Genomic DNA, 24,989 nt, shown 5'->3' on the forward strand with positions numbered 1-24,989 from the left:
AAAGCAAAGCTTTAAACGACACCCACAACAATTGCCCATGCGACCTCACTTGAATTTACACACGTGGCTCTACAACGTGTGAAAGCAGAGATTCTGCCAGCCGTTACATGGAATTCTCGGGGGCGGCGTCGACGGCCAACGGCCGCCAGTCGCACAAACAAACTTCATAGAAGTTTGTTTGTGCGACTGGCGGCCGTCGACCTAAAGTATCGCTAAGACACATAACTGGGAAATTGTTGTCGGGCCTCTAGTCCCATTTGTTCGCATCACTTGAATACTAACGTGCAGTTAGATACTGATAAAATGGTTTTAGTTCTGGTCCATAAGACGTCACTCCTGCCCGTAACACGTCACTGTAGCGCGAAATCTGAATTTTCGTAACACTTCTTGCGTTTACATTTTCTTTTTGGTTAAAAAGGCGTCTTGGCTTGAATGGAGCTGAGTGAGGTACTAAAGCAGAGTTCGTACAAACTTGTATTATTTCTTCAGGGCTCCTTCAGCCGGGACATGACCTCGTTTTTCTCACTTTGTTTGTCATCGCTGCACTAATTTACAAGCAGATTGAGACCTAGAAAGTCACGGAAAATCTCGTGTCATGCTCAAAATACTCACAGTAAAGCCCTCTTTCAGCTGCGCGGAGTAACAGCCAGCTGTGGTAGAGAGGCGCAGGGGAATCTTACGGTGTCGTTCTTAAGTTGTACCAGAGTATGGTACAACTTCGTACTTAAAGAAATTCTCGCGATCTCCCTTTCACAATGGCTTTGTAATGCTGCTTGAAGGGTGTAGGAGCAACGGCTTCATGTTATTTGAATTAATACTGCAACTTAAAGTTATTCATGATACCTGCTGAGATGTATCTTGCCATGGTTATGTAGGAGTTTGAGAAGTTTAACGTTATACGATTTGTTTCGGTATAGTTAAACACGAGTGAGAGCCGTTTTGTGTAACTATAATCCTCCCGCAGAGGCCCATGTATTGGACAGGAACTTATAACTGATTACAACTACGTGGTGAAGTAAACAAATATGACCAGTAAAATTACACTCGGCGTCGTAATAGAGGCATCTTAATGGTCAATCGCAGTATGAGTTTTTCGAAGATATGTACAAAGCGTTCACGACGAAGTTGGTTTTGCCGGAAAGCGTATTTGTCTAAAGACGGCGGACACGATTGAACCATCGGGTATCGATATACCGTTTCGCTGTAAAAATTGTACGCACGGAAAGAACTTATGATGTGCGGCAAGCTTTCCTGCCCAGGTTCTTTTCGTGACTCAACCTATCTATGTGACAAACTGGCTAACGCGCGTACGTAATGTGAACGCAATGCCAGCGCAGCACCAACTCTAAGATTAAGCTCAGAGCGCCCCTTCAACTCGTAACACCCAAGCCCACGGTGTCGTCATCATATCCGGCGTCAAAAAGGGAAGCGTCACGATCAAAGCCTGTCCCCCTGCGGTGCCTTCATGCTTCTTAGGGCTGGCCGAAAGGGTGACGTTCGGAACGCCCAGCATCGTGATCTCGGCATCACTCGCCAGCCTGAGAGACCCGAGCGAGAGCTTGTTTTCCTTGGGCCACTTGAGAAAGAAGACGTAGACCATGTCCCGCTTCGGTCCCGGCTTGCACGTGTACCAGACGTGTGCCGCGAGCGCGTCCTTCTGGTGCTTCCAGGGCCGGGATCCGTAGACAGCTTCCCCGTTGACCCGGAGCCAGGCGCCCAGCTGCGTGAGCCGCTCTTGGAACAGGAGCGGGATGGTGCCGTCGCCGGTGGGGCCGATGTTGAAGAGAAGGTTGCCGTTGCAGCTGACCGTGGACACGAGCTCCTCGATGAGCTCCTCGATGGTCAACAAGTCTGACAGCTGCACGTTTCGCCGGTAGCCCCAGATTGCGCCAACTTTTTCGTCACCTGCGCAGACGAGCGCAAGGACAAACGTGTATATTACGAGGTGGCCATGAGTCTGGTAGTAACCGGACGCTTCTGGTAGAAAAAGCAGCACTTTTCAAAGATAATTTGCTGTGTTTGGAAGGTAAAACAATGCAGAAGGAGAAAGTGATAACGAGAGGTATACGCAGATAGGAAGGATGTAATTTGTCTCGACAATAATTTAAGGCGCATTTATGGAGGCGGTGCAAGTATACCGGGTGCAGATACAGATATAATAATACGTTTTTTTGCCGTTTAGGCTCTCTCCTCCAAGGGGGTGGGGACCTATGTCCAGGGCTTCCGGTTCTCCTGACCCCTCCAGTGCTCGGACCATCAGAATTGATGATTAGCCTGTTCAGAGCTGACCAGTGCTGCCTCCCAAAGTGTGTGTGTGTGTGTTGTTTGGTGTGGTGGAAGGCCACGGGGCACTCCCATGGCGTATGGTATAATGTATCCGAGTAGTTCCCCAATCTGGGCTTTTTAGCGGGTATTGATGTGGCTACATCATGGAATATCTGTGCAAGCTCGGGAAGGTGTTCGTTTGGGTTCTTGTTAGGGTTTAAGCTACTTTGGCACTTAAGGTTTTGTGTAGGGTTAGATAGGGTTGCCTGTGTGCCCGTTTGATTATTAGGCGTTCTAAATAGGAGTTAGGGAGAAGGGTGAGGCCATAGGAGGGGCTATCCGCCCGGTTTGTAATTTCGCGGGTGGTACTGTAGGCGCTTCGTTTCTCTCAAGTCCTTCATGTACTAGCGCACAAGTGATCATGTGGGTTTTCCGGAGCAGTTTAGGGTGCTGACTCAAATTTTGGCAAATCTTCGACGTATTGTGCCGTTTATGTAATTTTGAGCTGCCTGTATGGAGTCTGTAATGATGTGAGGCTTTTTCCTTGCCTCTCTCCATAGCGGGTAGAAGCTATTCTACATCATATGCGGTTTAATGTCGCATACACGCGCAACTTCCTCTTTAAGATGGAACAAGCTACGTTGCCACTCTGCCCACACTGTGATGTGCGAGAAACCCTGCAGCACCTGCTCTGTGAATGTGCTCGATTCAGTGCTCAAAGAGTGTCCCTCGCAGTGGCTTTGGGACTGCCGCTTACCGTGGACATGCAGCTAAAGGACGTTCTAGAACCATGGGCTTGTCCCAAACGTGCTTTACGGGCTACCAAAAGTGCTGATAGGGTACCTGAAACACACAGGTCTAGACCAGTCGCTGTGAATAACTCGCCATTTCTGTGCGCATCAAGTTCTTGAACATCATCACCATCATCTTCATCACGTCATCAACTGGCGTAGCAAGTTAGGCATTTTAGCCCGGCCAACATCGCCAGACTTCATCAAAGATCTCTCTCTCTCTCTCTCTCTCTCTCTCTCTCTCTCTCTCTCTCTCTCTCTCTCTCTCTCTCTCTCTCTCTCTCTCTCTCTCTCTCCATATGGTATGATGCATGAGGGCAATGTCTCCAGATTCAGCCTCCCCTGGGTTTCTATAGTGAACCGCTAAACAGCTTCTTTGCGCGCTAGCTGAAGCGATAAGACTGAAGTGGTACAGATTCGTAATTATTCGGCTTTTGGTAAGCAAAACGCCGAAAATTATGCGTTCAGGTTTAGCACTCGTACGATCTTCGTTCGCTGCCCCTGTAGTAAATGTAGGGCGAGAGCAGTTGGTGATGCGGTGCGCGTTTACCTTTGTCCAGGGGCAGTGCGTTCTCCCACTTGTGGGAAACCAGCTTGCCCGGATTGTAGTGGTCGCGGCAGGCGTACACGTCGCCGTGGCGACAGCTGGTGTTCTTGCCCCAGCGGTCGTTCACCACCACGCTTTCGCGGACGGGGCTGTCGTTGTAGAGCCAGGCGAGGAACTCCTGGCTCTTCCAGTAGGTGTCCGGAGCCTCCCAGTCGCCGTCCGACCAGATCACGTCCGGTCGGTACCTGCGCGCCACCACGGTCGGGAGTCCGGTGGTAACTACGCAATGCGGGCGATACAAATAGTTGAATGATCTGCGTCCTTAGCGGGCTTATGTTTTAGTCAACTGCGGTTGATAAACGGGTCAGGAAAAAAAAGCGCTGGTATTTATGCTACCAAGAAGATGAAACTTCGCTAGTTTTAGGTTCCAGGCAAGCCGCAAGGCAGGAAGGCAAGAAGCTGACAAGATATGAATGTGGAAGAAAAAGAAATATTCAGCACATTTTCTAGCGTGTTTCATCACTGGAAGTATTCAAATGTACGCCACTCCTGCTTTGGCCACCAAGAGGTGGCTGGCAGTATGCACTAAATAAATAAATAAATAAATAAATAAATAAATAAATAAATAAATAAATAAATAAATAAATAAATAAATAAATAAAATGGGCGAACCTTGATCTCAAGATAAGACGGAGCACTGATTAAACGTATTCTCCCTTTATAGAGGACGTGTTTCTATGCGCGTTGCTATTGGAGAAACTACATTCAGACTGTCCGGCGCAAGTGAGAACTCTGCACCTTTTGAAAAGGGTATAGCTCCTGGGCTGATATGAACCCGAGCTTACGTGATTCGAAACATTATACCTAACCGGCCGGGCTTCGAAGGAGTGTCTACAAAACTACAAAAGGTAAGAGTTGGTGCACCATGGTAATATGGCGGAGAACGCTTTATTCACTACTAGCGGTAGTACCCGGCGGTGCCCGGGTGGGCCATTATATTAAGGACAGAAATTGGTATTTGTTAGTCGCCATAATAGGCTACTTCATTGGGAAGTGGTACACACTCGGGAGCGCCTGCCTGCTGTCAGTACATAGGCTCCTACTGCAGGCGCGTCGTGGTAATGTGGAACGACTGGCACTCGTGTTTTACTCCGCTAAACAAATTGCACCAAGATGGCGCGTTTGAGCGAATGAGTCAGTTAGTGAAAAAGGTTTTATTGAGCCGCCGGTGAAGTGGGAGTGGTTCCCAATTTCAGAAAGCCATGTGATGAGTGGGCAGCCTTCGCTCTGGAGGAAGTATTGTCTGGAAATCCAGACCGCTGTTAGTCACCAGGTTCTCCCGCAGCTCAAGGTTTGGAAAATTGGATGGAAGAAGGAGGAGCTTGGCTTGCTTGCACACTTAATATTATATGAGGAAGAGTGCCAGGTTGCAAACACAACTTAAATTCGGCAGGAGATTGCGCTCGGAACACATGATGGAGGCAGGCTGGGTGAGGGGTATTCTTCCTCGTAGGAAGTGCTATCTCAGAAGATATGAACGATGCTCATCGGTACTGTTTTATCATAAGTAACACGGGCTCCCTACGGGAGGCGCGAGGTTGCAGGAAGTCCCAGCAGATGCCGAGGGCTAACCTTCGCGCTTTTTACTGGTACATCTTCTCTTTTACATTTATGATATATGACACCTGCTCCTACAGGAGACGCGTAGTTGCTGAAGGTGTCAACAGATGGCGACCGCAAAGCGAACGCGGGAAAATTCAACTGTATTTTACGTCCAAAACGATGCAGATTAAAAAATCTCGCTGGCCTTCTTATCCGCATGTTAGGACAAAATCCTGAAAGTGGGTTTTTGGGCAATTAAATGGGCAGCATTTTCAAGAAAAAACGAATGGGAGATATCAAGTGGCTGGGTGGTTATTTAGGGAAGTGTAAAAACACAGTGTTTTCCCGAAATCTCGCTTGCCTCTATTGGGAGGGTGTCATTGAAACATGTTGTGTAACAGTGTTGATATACGTGAGTAAGTTGCCTAACTCAACAAAAACTAGTTCGATATGTCAGATGGCGGGTGGTAAAAAAATTAATATCTGAAAAACTATTTTACCGCTTTTCACTCTCTCCATGGTGTAATTTTTAAAATTTTTAAGAAATATTGACCTCCAACACCGTAATCAGAATGTGCCCTTGCAATATGTAGCCGTTTGAAAGAGCAGTTTGGCTAGACGTGTACATAACCTGTCAGGCCTTTTTGGCTCATCAGCCGTGTCATTTGTAAAAAACAATTGGGCCCTTTTAGCGGCGTCGCAGAGCGAAATCCTCAAAAACGTTTCTGTGCATTTGTATGAGTAACATATTCTAGCAAAAATCAGTTGTATTACTGAATCGGTGAAAGATTTATTTGAGAATCTTTAGGAACACCGTTTTAGTTCCGGAATGCGGAATCACCTCGCTGGTGTAGGTTAGGGCGAAATCCAAAAACTTCTTTTTAGGTATTCTTAAGGGCTACTTATATCAGCAAAAAGCGCTTCGATATGTGAATGAGTGACCGAGAAAATCACGAATTCGCGAAACCACAATTTCGCCCTTTTCTTCGGTTAGGAAGGCAATTTCTGAAAAACCCGCCTTAGTGAGCACCTACTCAATGACGCAAATAAACTCGTGAAATTTCAAGTCTCTAGGTGTAACAGTTTTGGCTGGGCGTTGATGAGTCAGTCAGTCAGTCAGTCAGTCAGTCAGTCAGTCAGTCAGTCAGTCAGTCAGTCAGTCAGTCAGTCAGTCAGTCACAGTCAGTCAGTCAGTCAGTCAGTCAGTCAGTCAGTCAGTCAGTCAGTCAGTCAGTCAGTCAGTCAGTCAGTCAGGCACTTCTTTTTATAGGTATAGATTTACAACTGTAATGGAGGCAGCGGGTAACTGTCCCGGTGGGCAACCATGTGCTTCGTGCTTCTGCATTTGCATATATGCTATTTGTCTTCTCGCCAGCATCAACAATACTTTACCCTTCAGTTCTTAGTGTAACGACTGTCATCATCATCATCATAATTATAATCATCATCCTCATCACCAGCCTATCTACGCCCACTGCAGGGGAAAGGCCTCTTCCACTAATCTCCAATTATCCCGGTCCTGTGCTAACATCAACCAATGTAACGACTGTGTTCTCTATAAATGCAAGACCTGCGACCACATTCATCCATGTCCGGGAATACATTTTGCGCATTAAGTCGTTGCGGATGTCTGTTTTGCAAATATTATATAGCCGCTAGGCGTATCTACTGCATGCGCTGCACAGCGAACTCAGTCGTGGCAAGCTCGGCGTTTGAGTGGTGAGCGCTCACGTCTCCACGATATCCCGCAGCTCTGGTAAGACCTTGGCCTTGACGTATTCGTCCGTGGCCCAACAAGCCGCCTTGTCGCGCTGGTAGAGTGGGTTGAACCACTCGTAGAGCGAGTAGTACAGGCCGAAGTGCATGCCGCCTTTTTTGCGCACGGCGCGGGCCAATTCGCCCACGAGGTCTCGTCTCGGACCCACGTCCCCAGCGTTCCAGTTCCAGGATACCTGCAGTTCAGGAGAAGCTAAATGTAATTGAAGAATGGTCCAATCCGTTACAACATTACGTGGCGTGAGGGAATGGGGGAGTTTCAAGTTTAAGTATACAGCTCGTGTTCTTTGACGCACGCAAACTTCATTTAGGTGAGCCGGACGTGCGCATCGAGCCGATCGTCAAGTTTACGAGGAACAGAGGCGAGATACTCACGCATTTTAAACCATTACCAATGGGTGGTAAATGTTTTGTCAGATTGATTCCTTGATTGTGTAACATTTTCGAAGTCTTCTGTTGCATAACTGACTAATTTGGAAACAGATGAGCATTAACTTTATCACATGGTGCTTTCGACCATACAATCACCAGAGATGCCAATCTATTGAGTGATTTTTGTTGTATTAAGCCCTTGGACACTCGAAGGCCCACGCGGTTATATTGTTTATTGAATCCTTAATTATGGAATGAATGAACAATTGATTGATTGATTGATTGATTGATCGATTGATTGATTGATTGATTGATTGGTTGATTGATTGATTGATTGATTGATTGATTGATTGATTGATTGATTGATTGATTGATTGATTGATTGATTGATTGTAGGGCTTAGAGTGGTGCGCTGGCACAAACCTTGGATGGCCAGAGCGCGTATCCTTCGTGGTGCTTGCTGGTGAGCACGACGTAGCGCACTCCTGACTTCTTGAACAGCTCCGCCCAGCGATCAGCGTCGAAGAACTGGGCCCGGAAGCGCGGCGCGAAGTCCGCGTACGTGTAGCTGGCGCGGTAGTTGCGCGCCATGAAATCGCGGTACGCGGCAGTGCCGTTCATCTGCCAGTGCCACCAGAACCACTCCGAGTAGAAGGCAGGCACCGAGTACAGGCCCCAGTGCACGAATAGCCCGACCTGGAAATGCGAAAGGCTGGTTACATTTCGGCTCGCCTGTTACATTTGCGACGTTACATGTGCGACACCAATCATATGAAGCCCGTTCCTTAAAGTGGTTCGTGCTGCCTGCATGCTGTCAACTTTGTTACCTCACATCAAGCCAACTTTGTTCCTGACAAAGCAGGGGTGAGTCACGAAACATCTTGGGGAGAACGCTCTACTATGACATGCCTCGCAAGGTCATTCATCGCGTCGCAATGACGTTGAGCAGTCGGAGCGGAAGGGTGGCAGGTGTGACGTGACGTGAGGCTGCGCTCGCTCGGTGCCTCGCCGCTGCGGTACCACGGGACCAGACGATGGTTTAAATGCTTCTTCGCTGGCGCTTGGTCCCTCAGTCTCACCATGGATTGCGCGCCGCCGCCGGAACGCAAGTGTGGCAGGTTTGGCCAATCTTTCATGGAAATTTCTCTGTTCAAAAGGGCTTCGCAAAAACAAGCCAAACAAACCTCTCGCCCAAGTTAACTAGGCTTACAAGTGCTAAACCTGACCCATTCTGTCGCTTGACCCCAGAGCCACGCAACCACCACACTGAAAGAGGTTCTCGCCTCTGCCGCCGCAGCGAGAGCGGTCTTATGACGAGCGTTCGCATATGGACATTGCTCTAAACGGCAGTGATTGCAAGTGAGCTTGCAAGTAGCAAAGAGTACTTCGCTGAGCTGTGCACACGAAAAATTGGCGCAGCTAGCACTAGTGGCGCAAGGCTGGAGAAACAGCAGAGCTGGACGTCGACCTAGCTTCTCCCCACACTGACAGCGGATCCCAGGAAAGAGGGAGTAACCGGCCTTCAGCAGTGGACGGCAATGTAAAGCAAAAACCATTTAGGTATGTACAGTGTTTTCTTCAGCAGCAATCCTCGTCGTCCTTTCCGTCGTCGTCTTCCGACGGCGCAGTCGCGTAGAGCGAACCCCCTTGTAGCGCGTCTTCGCCTTGGTAGACCTGCACTTCGTCGTCAGCTGGTCCGGTGGCCGTCCCTACGTGTTGATTTGTAAGGGGTGGCTTGACAGATGCGTCGTCATCCTCTTCGGCGCGGCGGACACTTGGCGCGCCGGCGGCTACAGGACGACGACGACGAAGGCGGGAGCTCCACATGCGGCGTAATCCCACGCGCAAGCCTGGACGACGCCGGGCGGTCGCCGCGAGGCACGCGCTCACGTGCGCTTGGGTTTTTCTGTCTACGCTGGGCGGATTTTTGTCGGCATAAACAGCTCTACTGAAAAACGTCCGGAGTCCTGCAGTTACATGGTTTCACAGGGATTGACCGGAATGCGAAGCGCCTCTAAGTTTGCTCAGATCTTTCTGTGATTGTATTTCGGCACTTAAGTCGAAATGTCCAGCTTCATGAAGCTTCCTAATATTTTAATGGAAAGATATAAAGGCAGCATTGAACGAGAAAGTCGGCGTCGGCGTCTGAAGCAGTGAAACGGTTGTCATGCGCAGGGCAAGTGTTATTCCAGCACGAACTTCACCATAGTAAAAAGACAAGTAAAACACTGCGTTGCTAAGCAACGCCTGGGCCTGCGGAGAACCACGTGGAAATTAGTACACTTGCAGCCATGACTGTGAGGGAGGTGTTCGACAGTACGTAAGTAGGCAGCGCATTCCATTTATTGCAAGCAATAAGGCTACTTTCCGCCTCCACTGCCTACTTCGCAAAAAAGAGGTGATTCTTGTTTTCACTTTCACTTTGGCGGCGTCAACTAGCACAGCATTCGAGCCCCTGTCTTTCAATATCGAAGCAATAATGGCGGAGCATATCACCTGCCGAAAGTGCTTCATTAAGAGGCGGACGGCTTTCACCCGCGACATCCTCTGCCTCTTTGGTGCTTTCAGCAGTGCCAGGTGCCATGACATCGTCGACGTTGTCTGCGTCAGAGGGGCTCACAGTGACGGCAACCTGGTTTTCGACGACACTCAGGAAATCCCCAAAGGAATTCTATGGTCCCGTTTGAATTCTATGGTCCAGTCATGAACTATTTTCAACGGCTTTCCACTCTGCTTCAGTTACGGAAAGTGCCCGGACGTCACATCGCTCCATGTGAGGCTGAACGTATCAACCGCGGCCATTCAACCTCTAAATTACCGCTGTGAGACAGACCATGCGTTTCGGCGGCAATCCTAGGTTCGCCGAGTTCGATATATCCGATGTGGCCTTCGTTGTAAGGAATGTGTTTCGGGTGTATTTTCGTAACTGATTTATTTTTGTTCGATATATATAGCATAATTCCCTCTATCCGGGTTCGTTATAATCGGGTTTGACTGTGTAGATCAGAAGATGCACGCACGGAGTGTATATCATAAAATGGTAAAAACAACGTGGCATATGCGTGGCATAAGAAATAAGCCTTCTCACATCTTCCCTGAGGGTTCTTATGAAAATATCGCACAGTAAAACCATCCACTATGACGTAAAGGTTAGTTTTTATTTTATTCTAGTTTTCGTCTTCCCATTTAGGGGTGTAAAGTCTAAAGACCCATTCGCACCTTGGCTTCGTCGTACCAGGACGGAAGCGGTCGCCGGTCGAGGGAGCCCCAGTCGGCTGCGTAGCGCCCAACCGGAGCAGCCGCAGGGGGTACCGCCGGTAGGCCGTGCGCTGCACCGGCGTTTACAACCACCACCGCTACCATCGTCATCTCCATCATCACAGTTGTTGCTTTGTGCAGCAGGATTCAGTAAGTCTGAAGTGGGGCCAGTTGGTTCATTATGAACTGAAGCAAAACAGCGCGAAAAAACGAAGGACGAGGGAGAACAAACCTCAGTAACTTCAGATCTGCTGATGACGTTGCCTTGTTAAGTAACTAGTGGGACGAATCGCACAGCATGTTTACAGCCATAGACAAGCAGTGTAGAAGCGTGGGTCTGAAAATTAATATGCAGAAAACTAAAGTAATGATCAATAACCTCCGGACAGCACAGCGGTTTGAGATAGGTGGCGAGGCAGTGGAGGTGGTAAGCGAATATATATCTACTTAGGCCAAGTAGTGACCCAGCAGCGCTCGTGTGTGTGTTCTCCCTCGTCCTTCGTTTTTTCGCGCTGTTTTGCTTCAATTCAGGAAGTGTTTTTTCCCCTTATGAACAATCTTATCCTGGGACGGGGCTGCATGCACTGATGGTAGCCCCGTCCAGCCAGGATGATAGGGCTGCCGTCGTGTTAGGCACCACGGCCACACAGGTGCGATACACTCGAGTAAAACTGTAGCTGGCTTCTATTTCAGCAAGTTAATCACTTTAGCAAGCACTGGTAGGATTTATAGCTCTACCTTAGCGGGCAAACATGCGGTATGTTTGCTGGGGAATTCTCATCACGGCTTGTAATTCACGTGGGAGCTGGAACGGCAGTGAAAGTGTCACTGTTATATTCAACGTATCCGAACCGTAGTTCATCATTCATTCATCATCACCCTATCTATGCCCACTACAGGGCAAAAGCCTCTCCCATAGATCTCCAATTACCCCGGCCCTATGCCAACTGCGACCAATTTATCCCCGCAAACTTCCTGATCTCATATGTCAGTCTAACCTTCTGCCGACCCACTCCGCTCTCTTCTTGTCCCTTAATGTTACACCTACCATCTTCCGTTCCATTGCTCGCTGAGTCGTCCTCACTTTAAGTTGAACCCTTTTAGTGAGCCTCCATGTTTCTGCCCCGTAGGTGAGTACCGGTAAGATGCAGCTGTCATACACTTTCTTCTTCGCGGACAACGGTAGGCTGCCATTGATTATCTGAGAATGCCTGTTGAATGCACTCCACCCCATTCTTATCCTTCTAATTATCCCTGACTCCTGGCTCGGATCCTCGGTCACTACTTGGCCTAAGTAGATATATATTCGCTTACCACCTCCACTGCCTCGCCACCTATCTCAAACCGCTGTGCTGTCCGGAGGTTATTGATCATTACTTTAGTTTTCTGCATATTAATTTTCAGACCCATGCTTCTACACTGCTTGTCTATGGCTGTAAACATGCTGTGCGATTCGTCCCACTAGTTAATTAACAAGGCAACGTCATCAGCAGATCTGAAGTTACTGAGGTTTGTTCCATTAACCCTTACGCCCACCTGTTCCCGTTCCAATGTTCTGAAACCTCTTGTAAACATGCTGTGAATAACATTAGAGAGATTGTGTCTCCTTGTCTGACGCTCTTCCTTATAGGTATTTTACTGCTCTCCTTATGGAAGATGATGGTAGCTGTGGACCCATTGTAAATATCCTCTAGTATTCTTACTTAATGCTCGTCTAGACCCTGGTTACGTAATGCCTGAATGTCTGCTTAGGTTTCGACCGAGTCAAATGATCTCTCAATCTATGAAGACTATATATAGGGCTTCAGTATACTCCGCGCATTTCTGTATCCCCTGGTTGATCATGTGAATATGGTCTATTGTTGAATAACTGTTACGAAACCCTGAGTGAAATTTGGTTGAGTGAAATCTAAGGTTGCAGAAATTCTGTTAGCGATTACCTTGGTAAGTACCTTGTAGACGACTGACAGTAAGCTGATCGGCCTGTAATTTTTCAAGTCCTTCATGTCACCTTTCTAATGGATTAGGGTGATGCTCGCGTTCTTCCAAGATTCTGGTACCATTGCGGTCATTAGGCATTGCGTATACAGGTTTGGCAGTTTTACTAGTACAATTTGCCCGGAATCCTTCAAGAGGTCTGCTGTTATCTGATCTTCACCAGGGGCTTTGTCCCCCTTTCATTTGTTTCAAAACCTTCTTTAATTCTTCTGTCGTTACTGGTGGGATGTCTATCTCCTCTTAACTACTTTCTTGTTCAGCGTTATCCTGGATGTCCCAGCTACTGTACAGATCTCTATAGAACTCTTCGGCTACTATGTCTATTTTATCCCGATTTGTGATTACATTGCGTTACTTGACATTGCCTTGCTTGCATACCTCTGATTTTTCCCCCCGCCTAAACGCCTCTTCACTGCTTTCAGGCTGCCTCCGTTCTTTACAGCATATTCCATCCTCTCCCTATTATACTTCCGTATGTCAGCTGTCTCACGCTTATTGATTAACTTCGAGAGCTCCGCTATAGTTGTAATCTCATGCTTTGCCGTTTTATAATTAAATATTTCGTTTCATGGGAACGGTTACCTGTATGATCGTACCTCCTACTTCTGCTGCACGCTCCGTGATAATGCGTGTAAGATTGTCGCTCGCTTACTGTGTCGAAAGCTCTGCTTTCTCGGTTAAAGCTGAAAATCGGTTTTGCAGCGCGATCCTGAATTCTTCAATTTTCCGCCTTATGTTAGCTCATTTATCGGATTATTTCGTACTAGCTTGTTACGGCCCCTCCTCAAATCTAGCCTAATTCGGGATCTTACCATACGATGGTCACTACACCTCTCCCTTCCGAGAACTTTCACATCCTGCACGGCGCCTTGGTTATAGCAAAGTATGAAGTCAATTTCATTTTCATGCTCTCCATTGAGGCTCCGTGGTTAACAATACATTGTAAACGTGTATGCGATACTAGGCGCGGTCGCAGAATCGTCTTAGCGGAGGATTGTGACATAGGCCTAATTTGTTTCAAAATTCCTATACTGGAACAGGTGTTAAAAGCATCTTCACAAAATTGACTTCTCTAAATGGTCTTTACGAAACACGGCACGACTTGGGGGAGGGCATTCGCAAGTATCCGATTTGCGTGCAAGAACGGGACGTCTTGGGTTTGCTTGTTCTGCGCCTCCGGACAATCTTTCGAAGCTTTTGTCCCCTTCTGGCTAATACAGATAACCACGGCTCTTCTATCCATGGTTAAGCGACAAGATGAAATATGAATTTTAGCTATACGCGTCTGTTTCATATGAGTTACGGCTTTCTATGCATGTCTGCACCGCTGTGTATATAACTGGCGAATAGAGCGAGAGTGAAGAGGCAAGCGCACCTCTGGAAGACGTCCGCAGCGTCGACAGGAAGTACAACACCGCGAAAATTTGCGTCACAACCAATCCGAGCCAGACGCGTGATGCCGTGATGACCTTTATCCATTGCCATTGGTCCCTAGAGAGCAGAAATAGTGGAAAAAAGGTGAAAGCTGTTAATGGCTGCGCTTTTAGCCTGAGCGGAAGACATTTCTATAAGGCGCTCACTGAAATCCCCGGGATCGTAGGGCGCGGACAAGCGACGGCGTGCGAGCAGGAGCGGAACGTTTTCACCGCTCGCGGGCGCAGCTAGGGGTTCGATGACGTCAGTGCTAGGGCATAATGCGCCGTAGGGCGTGCTCTCTCTTGATGCACGCGGGACAGCCTTCCTTATCGCCAACTGTGATAATGCTTTCGCATTCCAGACTTAAAGTCAACCTCAAGGGTCCCCCAAATTTTCTTGGCCTATGGGGGGCGCAAATTCACTCTTATACGTAATACTGTGCTGATAAGAGAGTAGAAGTACATCTGGCCATGTAGTGGATGCGCGCGATGCTTTGCATCCAACCTGGCATAGAATATGGCTGACATCGCTTGCTAGATGTCAACGCAAGAAGGGCTAAGAAGAGTTTATTGTTTACTCTGTTCTGTCTCCCCGCTTACTTGGTTGTTTTGAACAATTATTCCACTTTAATCTCGACTTTCCCTGTGCAGCGAATTTCGGCTAACATGGAAAGCATATTGAATTAGCTTTCCACCCACCTGTAAAAATGGCGGGTTGAGTCGAAGCAACGGCATTTCACTTGGTAACTATAACGTCAAGGTAACACAGCTAAGAAAACGAGAATTACACCGATTATCGTACGCGTTGGTCGCCTTGGACGCGGCGGTGCTGGCTGCATCGGGACGCTTTTTGGTATGCACAGAGTCCTGCTTTTTGAGCGGCCGCTTGGCTTTGTCGGTGTTCTTGGTCCCCGCCGTTGCCGCACCTGTCGGAGGCTGCGGTTCGGGCTGTGGTCGATCGCCCGCCGCTGCTGCTTCACCCTGGCGCACTCTCAACCTCGCGGAAGGACGCTCTCTGGCACCAAAGGCCACGTTGGTAGCTGCTGTCGGACTGGACTCCGGCTTTCCTTTGCCGTCCATGACTCGGCAACTTGGAACGATTGCGGACGGTACGGCGGTGTCGAGCCTGGGACAGACATGCGTTTCCTGACGCATATATATTACATACACGTAGAATCCCCTATGAAATCAGACATTTGGAGTGCCGCTGCTATAGAGGTGAGAAAGTTACTTCGCTCACTCACTCACTCACTCACTCACTCACTCACTCACTCACTCACTCACTCACTCACTCACTCACTCACTCACTCACTCACTCACTCACTCACTCACTCACTCACTCACTCACTCACTCACTCACTCACTCACTCACTCACTCACTCACTCACTCACTCACTCACTCACTCGCTCACTCACTCACTCACTCACTCAGGTCATAACTCCCGACATACATTTGCTGGGGACAAGGATTCATCGAAATATTTGTTGGTGGGAGTAAACAAACATATATATAGGCATTTGAACTTTCGGCAAGGATGGCGTGGAGTTCACTGTTATTGTTGTTGATAGACGTTTATTGGAACGAAAAATGGCGTTGTGAGTATACTTCCTAGTCCTGAAAGGCGGTCGATGTAAAAATAAACATTTCTTCCACTTCAACCAGAAACAACTTCTAGTCTGTTCCTGCATTGTTTCATGCATGATGTAGATCTTGCCCTGAGAATTAGGTTGCCGGAGCAAATTCCGCGTCGGCTAGCGGCTCTATACGATCGGTTGCGCCTCTACACAGCTCTCACGAATTCATACCGCTATTCTCTCAGACATACGTTGAGACCTTAATGCCACAACCGTGCATTGTTGGAAACAGTTAGGACGTCTTGACTGAGTGTCCGGCAAATAACCAAGCACGGTACCACTTCGCACTGAAGATCACGTGGCTCCACACGGTTTTGTGACGTTAAAGCACTAATTGGACCGTCGTCGTCTCTGTCATCTCAGCGAAAAGTGCTATATGCCTTATTTGATTACCTGCACGGGATTATAGTTGCTGAGACGATTTGGGATTACATCCTCCCCTGGCAGACCACCCGGACTTCAAGTCACCCATTCAAAGCGATGGGCTAATTTATTTTTATCTCTTATTTTTCTTATCTTTTATGATTCTTATCTCTTATAGCTCTCTCTCTCTCTCTTCTGCCCTACGTTTTGGGGGCCTTTACTCCCAATATACTCCCTATTTTCTCAGAGCAGCATGTAAGGGATAACATGTGCACTTTGTACGTACATTGAAATACGTACGCACTTCGGCAAACGCATTTTCTAGTAATCAAGCTCGCGGCAGGGAGATTGTTCGAGCTGAATGGAAGAGGCTCGAAGGCAAAAGAAGAAAGAACAATTGCTTTGCGACGTATTCAAACTTATCGGCGGCGTTGAGCAGATTGAAGAGATGCACGCGAGGCGGGGTCAACGGGTTTGCAGTGGCAAGCCTTGAATACTGTCGGTGCAAGCCATCTGGGAGGCAGATAAAAGCGACTGCGATAAAATCATCCGGCACGCGTCCAGACCTCTCTTTCTGTAAGCAAAGCACTTGCCTGCGTACGGCGTTGCCTTATTTCCGAGTCTCACAGCGGGGTAATTACGTAGGTATGAAGTGACCTCCCGACTGAGTTTTATCCGACCGAATCTGATGCGGAAGACATTAAACATCAAGGTGCGCTAAAAGATGCTTCAGCCCTGTTACATGTTCGTCGCAAAATTGTTATAGTATACTACCACTTCTGGATCAGTACAAGGTCTATTATACTGGATATCGTGGATTATGTTCTAGTCAGCCCCTCGCCGCGGGAGTGAGAGATCAATCTTGATTGATTGATTGATTGATTGATTGATTGATTGATTGATTGATTGATTGATTGATTGATTGATTGATTGATTGATTGATTGATTGATTGATTGATTGTGGGGTTTAACGCGCCGACGATTCACAGGTGATGAGGCGCGCCGTAGTGGAGGGCTCCGGAATAATTTGGAACGCCTGGGGACCTTTACCGTGCGCCGAAATCTGGAACACACGGGCGTTTTTGTTTTTCCCCTCCATCAGAAAAGCGCCCGCCGCGGCCGGGAGTCGAAGAGCTCAATCTGGCTCCCAACTGAGAAACTGACGTTCCGGTGCGGTCGTTTGCGCGCGGTCATACGTCAAAGTAGTCCGTCTCGTGAAGCATGATCCCACAACGGTTTCAAAGCAAGAGAAAATGACGCAGCTAACAGGAGAGTGCCTTGCGGAACGCGCGTAGAAAGGTGAGGGACCGAATGCTGCTGCGGCAAATCTAGAGGTTATGTTTGAAACAAAGTATCAACCACCACACGCTTACTACTAACACCATTTATTTCATATTTCAGTTACCTGAGAACTGAATTCAGGTTGAATGAAAGAAAGCTTCGCCTTTAAGCAACCTTACTCTTGAGAAATTGACTGATTTTTTTGCTCCTAGTGCACTGGTGTTGGAACTGAAAAAGCTAGTAAGACGAGAAATCTATTCATTCGGTCTCATTACAACGGGGGTTTGCTCCAATTCCCTACAAAGGAGGGGGGAGGGACAAACTAGACAGATCTTTCCTTGACGTGGAATAAACTACCGCCATTTTCTGACATGGTCGAAAGCGTCAGCAAACTCGCTAATAACGGTGGTATTTGAAACCTACAGGGGCGGTATTCTCGTGCCGGTCCGTTTTGAAAAAGTCCGTTTTGTGTCCGCTTTATTGTGACGTACTTCCAGTTTCAGGCGGGCTTTGGGTTGACTTTTGCTTAACTGTTCTTGTAGACACATTTTAAATATTTTAAATGACTAAACCTACCTTAAACTATCTTTTATATGTTTATTGGTCCGCCAGCGAACCAACAACAAGGCTACGAAAAATCGTCTGCTCCAAATCGTCTGCTTCGAGAAGCCGTGGCTCATAGCTCCGCCGTGCTTGCAGGCACGTCCCATCCGGGTGTTCGCTTTGAGTCAATGACGGCTTTCTCAAAACGGACACTTTTGAAACGGACACAAAACGGACAAAACACGAGATTACCGCCCCTAGTTACGCAGGTAGGACCAAATGTGGTGCGATGTGTCATGGAGAACACTAGTTTGCGTACGAAGGACGGAAGAGTGCCATAGCCAAAGTAGGGTAATTACGAAGCTCTTCGCCACCGTTCAGGAGAGGTGACCTTCAATGTGTTTTCGATGAGACGCCACACATTTCTGCAGAACGCGTGCGCTGTGGCCACCTGACGGCAGAAAATAAAAGCTCAATTCTATGCTCAAAATTGGCGTCACTCATACGTACGGGTGCATTCTTGGTGTATTTATCATCCTTTTAAATCACACATAACAGCTCGGCAGGCGCGGCACGAGAACCGCGGATTGTCTTTAAATGAAGTCACATCCGCACCCGTCCATCGCGTGCGTCATATGGTACGTAGTGTAAGGAACTCGAGTTACAGAAAGTATGGCTTGGCGGGCTGCGTGCATTGCCACAACTGTAACGCCCTTCCAGATTCTTATTTAAAGAGCCTTCAAATTGCAGAGTCAGAGAAAACCCTGTTTTGCTTTTCAGTGGCACATGGCAACACGTCACAAGTTGCGGATATGTGTAATCAAACAACGCTCCGTTCTCGCGACTGAAACAGAATTCCGCCCTGAAATAAATCTCCCCATCGCCTTGTTATACTAAGACAGAAAAGGGACACTAGACGCTACAGTAACGTCGAGATATATGAGTGGCGCTGGCTACCACCCTCAAGCGTCAGATGCAGTTGTAGTAAATATAAATACCCCAGAAAGTGAAGCACAACACACTAGCCCAGATAGCCGAATTGGTAAGGCATTCGAGATCTAATCGAAAGGCGTGGGTTCGGTCCCTACTCTGGGCGCGTGTTTTTCTTTCTTTCTTTCTCACGTAATTAATAAAAATTAATAATAATGTAACGTCACTAGCGGTAAAAAAATAGTCTAACCACTCCCCTATGCTTTCTTTGGCGTTGTAGACTGCCGGCATTTCTTTCTGTATTTCCTAACGAGCCCCTCATTTCCAAACACTATTATCGTGCGAAAGCTTAGCGAGGGCCTCGGTTCTGGCAGCCTTGATGCCAAGGTAGCATAAGAGGGTTTCCCGCCAGTTGACCGCTCATGACAGGCTGTAGACGTTCGCGTCACGCCCCGGGGGTTGAAAAAGAAGGTCCCCTTCTCCCCGTGTAGTATGAGTGGCGCTGGCTACCACCCTCAAGCGTCAGATACAGTTGTAGTAAATATAAATGCCCCAGAAAGTGAAGCAGAACACAGTCGCCTAGATAGCCGAATTGGTAAGGCATTCGAGATCTAATCGAAAGGCGTGGGTTCGGTCCCCACTCTGGGCGCGTGTTTTTCTTTCTTTCTTTCTCACGTAATTAATAAAAATTAATAATAATGTAACGTCACTAACGGTAAAAAAATAGTCTAACCACTCCCCTATGCCTTCTTTGGCGTTGTAGACTGCCGGCATTTCTTTCTGTATATATATATATATATATATATATATATATATATATATATATATATATATATATATATATATATATATATATATATATATATATATATATATATATATATATATATATATATATATATATATATATATATATATATATATATATACAATCTTTCTGCCGCAGTTTCGCGGTCATCGTCCGCTTGCATCCGGCCTGCAGTCAAGGCTGCGCTTAGCGGTATCGTGCGGCCACGTATTATCGGCCTCCTGCCTTATGCCGGCCTCATTTAAGCTACTTCCGCACAGTGGCATTCAACGGGTACGACTGCCACGCCGGCTTTCATTAGTCGAGATCACACGGCGAGCCTTTATTTTCTGCGCAAAGCAGCAAACAACTGCTGTGCCGCCTATGGAACATAGGTATGGGTTTGTTCGGACGTTCTTGATGGGGTCGGGAAGTATATAGCCTACAGTATCGCGTCTTCCTTTTAAGACTCGATCTGGTTCATGCACGGTACTTTTTTTCGCCTGTGCATTAGGTTACGTAGAGCCACGCGGTGCTTGCGAACTACATTTCCTTTCTATGGCGCTCCGGTATGGAGGAAACACTAAAGTGAATTAGTCGAAGTCGTATTTGTAGCTGTGTTGTGCAGTTGAAACCATATCAACCCTTATTCGAGTGCTTAGCGCCAGTTTTGAGCTTTAGTTTATCTGTAGCAGTCCCGCCGCGGTGGATTACGGGTTATAGCGTTGTGTTTCTGACTTGAAGGACCCAGGTTCGACCCCAGCCACAGTGGCTGCTTGTCAGATAGACGGAAATAACGAAAAAGCCAGTGTGTCGAGATTTCGGAGAGCGTGAAATCTCCAGGTGGTCAAAATTAATCCAAAGCCCTCCCCTTCGGTGCATTAAACCCACAAATGTCGAAGTCGAAGTTTTTAGAGTATCTGGAGGCAGGAGCGCAAACACTGCGCGCCATAGGCGCCCCACAGCAGCAACAAAACTATCTTGATTGTAGGGTTTAACGCTCCGGCGCAACGCAGGCGATGAGGCGCGCCGTAGTGGAGGGCCCCGGATTATTTTTGACCACCCGGGGATCTTTAACGTGCGCCGAAATCTAGTACACACCGGCGTTTTCGCTTTTCGCCTCCATCAGAAAAGCGGCCGCCGCAGATGGGAATCGAACCCGCGTCCTCGTGCTCAGCAGCACAACGCCTTAGCCACTGAGCCACCGCGGGGGTACCGACGAAACCAGTATTTTACGCTGGTTTGCGAGGTATTTTCATGCTAAGCCCTAGAATTTGATTCGGATTCCGTTGCGTGGTTAATATCGATTTATTTGTTCACACACAAGTTGTTTTACAAGTTAGAGATGCAAGCACTGATATAAATTTGACCCGGCGCTGTCTTATTATTGTGTCGTCATATCTGACCTTAGGAGAAACGGCGTGGAGTGTCGTGCGAGGAAAAAGGTTCTTTAGAAATAATTTCACTCATGAATAAACTTGCGAAAATCGCTCGAAAAAAAGTGAAGATTTTGACTACGCATTGAAGGCTCAAATCCGGTAAGACGATTAGACAATGTTTGCAATAATCACCTCGTAATTCGCTGGAATCGCGTTGAAAGGTAGCCCCAGAATGAAACGTACCACGCGGGTGCAGCAGTACACACCACTCGTCATTCCAAATATGCATTGTAGTTTGGTTCGCGAAGCGGTAAGAGAGCTCCAACAGGGACGGTACAACAGTATAATTCCATTGCGAGCTGCCATTAAACGAGAACAACTGTGTACACACACTGGGCTCCCGCTAAGATGAAGTAAAAAATTCTCAGAAGAATGTCCGTACCATCATAGACTCCCATTAATTAAGAAGATAGTATTCTTCACTGCTCAGGCTACGGACAGCAAAAGAGCTCATGCGTGTCAACATTCAGTTAATATTCTTAACCGAGTTCGCTATAACGGGAGTCTGCTGTGTCGATAATAACTCAGACTATCGGATTAAACTCACGGTATATTGGGGAGTGGCGTGTGCTTTACAGAACTTATTATTACTTGTTAAAATTTATGTGAACACTCGGAAGGTTTCGCTCATGAAAAAAATTCCGGGCAATCTATATTAACGTAAAACCTGGGGAGGGGTGAAGCATGCAGTGGTTAAGAGTATTCAAAGATTGTAAGTCTCTCTATGGCCACACGGTGAGGGCTGATCGGGCGCCAGGGAAGCGCCGGTAGGAGGAACAATCGCGCGCTTGCTGAGGCAGTGGCGCCCTCTCTTGCATTGGACTGGATTTAAGCAATTAAATGAGACAGACTGGCCGTAATTTGTCTCCGTGTCAGACGCCGCAGCATGTTAAATTATGCTTTACAGAAAAAAAACCTGGCATTTGAAACAAATTGGCTTCCTTGAGCAATAAAACAACTTGTGTTCGTCCGCAGAGGTAGTCACTAATAAGATTGTAAAATGGTTTTCGAAAGCCCATCAACTAGAGTTTATGGAATAAAATATTGTGAAAAAATTCCGCAACCACTTTGGAAAGGCGTGCGTTTTGTGTAACCTCACTCTTTCCCTAGGTCGGCTTTGCTAGAATAGCTGTCATGTTCCCATAATACTCAATAATGTACCCGAAAAACAGTTTCCTGTAAAACAGAAAAGAAACTTAAAAACAACGTTGAAATCTTTTTGTATTGCAGGAGGTTTTTGGTAAAGCAATAACCATCCACAATTCGCACGGTTTTTTTTGTTTTTATTACCATGCAGGATTACAATGTATGCATTTCGTTCATTTGTGTAAATTCTCGGCTATCTTCTTCCCAAAACGTTTTGTTTCCAGAACCATCATCCGGCTAAAGCTATCTCTGTTCCCTGTGAGGTTCCCAACAAATCATTTATTCCAATTCACTTTTATTTTTCACGAGCGCATGAAGGCCAACATGTCTCCGAGCTATCAGAAAATACAGGCAAGTGGAAAGTTCCGGTTAGACAACCTACAACTGCAAAATGAAACTGGGGTCGCCGACCATGTAGTCACGTTTATGCACTCAAGATGATTGAAAGAGCACAAACGTAGCGACGGGCAATCATACGACTAACGTAGTCGCCGAACGCGCTCACAGGCGTAATGATAGCATGGCTGGGACAATTTGCCCCTATCCTCGGGCTTGACGAAAGAGAAGAGCCTGTCGTCGTAGCTCATAGTGTAATAACTTGTACGAACATCGTCTGAAACCGCGAGCCGTAGTTACTCTGCAGATTGCAATGGGCCTACCATCCACCCTACGTCACTTCGACACATTTTACATATTTAAGCGACGGCGGCCTCTTGTTTTTGCTCACTGGGATCAAGGAACCCTCAAGCTGCCTTGGAGCTTTTTCACCTTGGTCGATACTTGCAGTTCAGTGACCGCAATTTCACCATGCAAGCTATAATCAGAAAATAACGCGGGAACTTTCAATCTATAAATCTGATTTACTTTCAATATAAATGTGTGCGTGTGCATGTGCGTGTGCGGGTGTGTGTGCGTGCGTGTGCGTGTGCGTGTGTGTGCGTGCGTGCGTGCTTGTGTGTGTTCGAGTGGGGGGCGTGTAATATGAAGAAGAGCCCCTTGTAAATACATTAGTTGCTCTACACCGCTGAGCAAGAAGGACGGGGCTGTGAAAGGCATAACAAGGATTAAACTCAACGTTTCAGCCGACAACAGTCCGACGTCAAAAATTACGCCGCACAGTTTTGGTGGCTCGTGCGCCGTATTCCTGAACTTGTGTGCTGCCTCGTACGCTGTCAACACAGGCGTCGATCAAGCGGCTGCCTTACGCGTGCCACTGATGTCGCTGCTCGCTTTCCGCCCGGATGCCGCTCGGGACGATGAACTCTCAAGACCTCGAAGGTCACCCGAACAATGCACAGAAGTGACAGCAGGCACTTACAACCTCAGCATGGGGCACGCGCGGAATGGCCAGTAGCCGTTTTTGGGTCAGGTTAAGGCCAGGAAAGCACCATATACACACCATATATTCTATGTCCATTTTTATTATAGTAACTTCAAGCAGGGAAAACAGTACTGAACTCTATAATCGTATAGCTTTGTTTGTGAGTTCCGGCAGTAACAAATGACGAGGTGGAAAAGGCGCCCAAAGAAATGAAGGGAGGCAAAGCAGCACGGAACGACGGAACTTACCGCGGGTCTTTAGGGATGGTGATAATGTACTGGGATCAAAGCCAGAAATAGTATTCTCACATTTCTTCGGACATTCAATGTACTATTATCCTCTCCCCCCCCCCCCAAAAAAAAAAAAAACATTCACAGGAAGAAAAAGAAGAAAGCTGTGCGGCGTATCACCGAAGAAGAAGAATAAGACGGGCCAGCTTCGCGGTCTCCCTCATGGCCGATATCGTGTGCATAGTGTAAATACATCGCTCGCACCTTCCATGGTTCATTTTCAGTGTCCTGCAGCCACGTAACACTATTTCTAATTCATATGAAAGGTGATGCAAAAGCGCGTAAAAACAGCAGACCCAGCAGCCTGCTCTCTAGTATACTAGTTGTTTGATGAACCGCCTAAGCGACAGCCTGGATTTTGAACAACCAAAAGAATTGTCTGGATTTAGGAAACGCTTCTCAGCTGTGGATCGCATTCATACCACCAACCTGGTAATAGACGGCTTCACACGGTAATTAACCTTTCATGTTTGATCTTTAGATTCTGAAAAAGCCTTTCAATCAGTAGAAACCCCTGTCGTGATAAAACATTTTCGAGAACAAAGGATAGAAGACACGTACAGTTAGGGCTGTTCGTTTTCGGGATTTAGTATATATTTTAAAATCGGGAAGGAAAAAATCGGGTGCTATTTTTTAAACTAATAATCGGGGACAAATCGTTTTTTTTTTTGTAGAACCTTTCCGAAATTTGTTTTTGTTAAGGTTAAATATACTAATGTATAGTGCATAATACCGTCAGTTTCTTTTATCAGACGGTATAGCGAGCTTCGCAACTCCAGCGCGTTAAAATTGGTGTTAGTGTGAAGTTGGTAATAGGGGAGGAGGGGGGGGCGGTGATGCATCAAGGTTTTCTAGCAAATACTATCCGGAATTTGCCTTTTGTTTGGAAATGAATCATTAATGATGACAGTAAAGAGCATTAATGCCTTTAAAAAAATGGAACATTTTGTTCACGAAAAGCTTGTCATAGATGTTTTACACATTCTTGTTTACATACATTATCATATTCGTGCACCGCATGTCGGCCCCCATTCGAAACCTGTTCGATCGTTGAACGTACATCGGCCGGCATAGGTTCCATTAGCTAGGCACAACAATGCCAGTGCCGCATTTGCCAGCCTGCAGTAGCGAGCGGTAGAGTCATACTAGCACTCTACTACACCCGGTTACAACTTAAGAACGGCAACGTTGATGATGATGATGATGATTCCTATTGGTTTCCCCTTTGAA

The 24,989-nt window shown here is 47.1% G+C and overlaps 1 protein-coding gene and 1 long non-coding RNA gene across 2 annotated transcripts in view; one reads left to right on the forward strand and one right to left on the reverse strand.

Annotated features, from left to right (window-relative positions):
- LOC144167472 (uncharacterized) overlaps positions 1 to 24,989 on the forward strand; it is a 121,901-nt gene that overhangs the window by 19,513 nt on the left and 77,399 nt on the right. The window lies entirely within an intron of this gene.
- Positions 1,166 to 15,104, reverse strand: LOC144170929 (alpha-L-fucosidase-like). Its single transcript, XM_077700927.1, has 6 exons — positions 14,813 to 15,104; positions 10,573 to 10,742; positions 7,777 to 8,049; positions 6,937 to 7,157; positions 3,607 to 3,848; positions 1,166 to 1,905 (listed from the first exon to the last, which is right to left on the reverse strand). The coding sequence occupies exons 1-6, from the start codon at positions 15,102 to 15,104 to the stop codon at positions 1,358 to 1,360; spliced, it is 1,746 nt and encodes a 581-aa protein (XP_077557053.1). The 3' UTR covers positions 1,166 to 1,357.

This window comes from Haemaphysalis longicornis, unplaced genomic scaffold, assembly GCF_048455015.1.
Source record: "Haemaphysalis longicornis isolate Haplotype H1 unplaced genomic scaffold, Haemaphysalis longicornis Haplotype H1 scaffold_2, whole genome shotgun sequence".
In the NCBI taxonomy this organism is placed as follows: Eukaryota; Metazoa; Arthropoda; class Arachnida; order Ixodida; family Ixodidae; genus Haemaphysalis; species Haemaphysalis longicornis.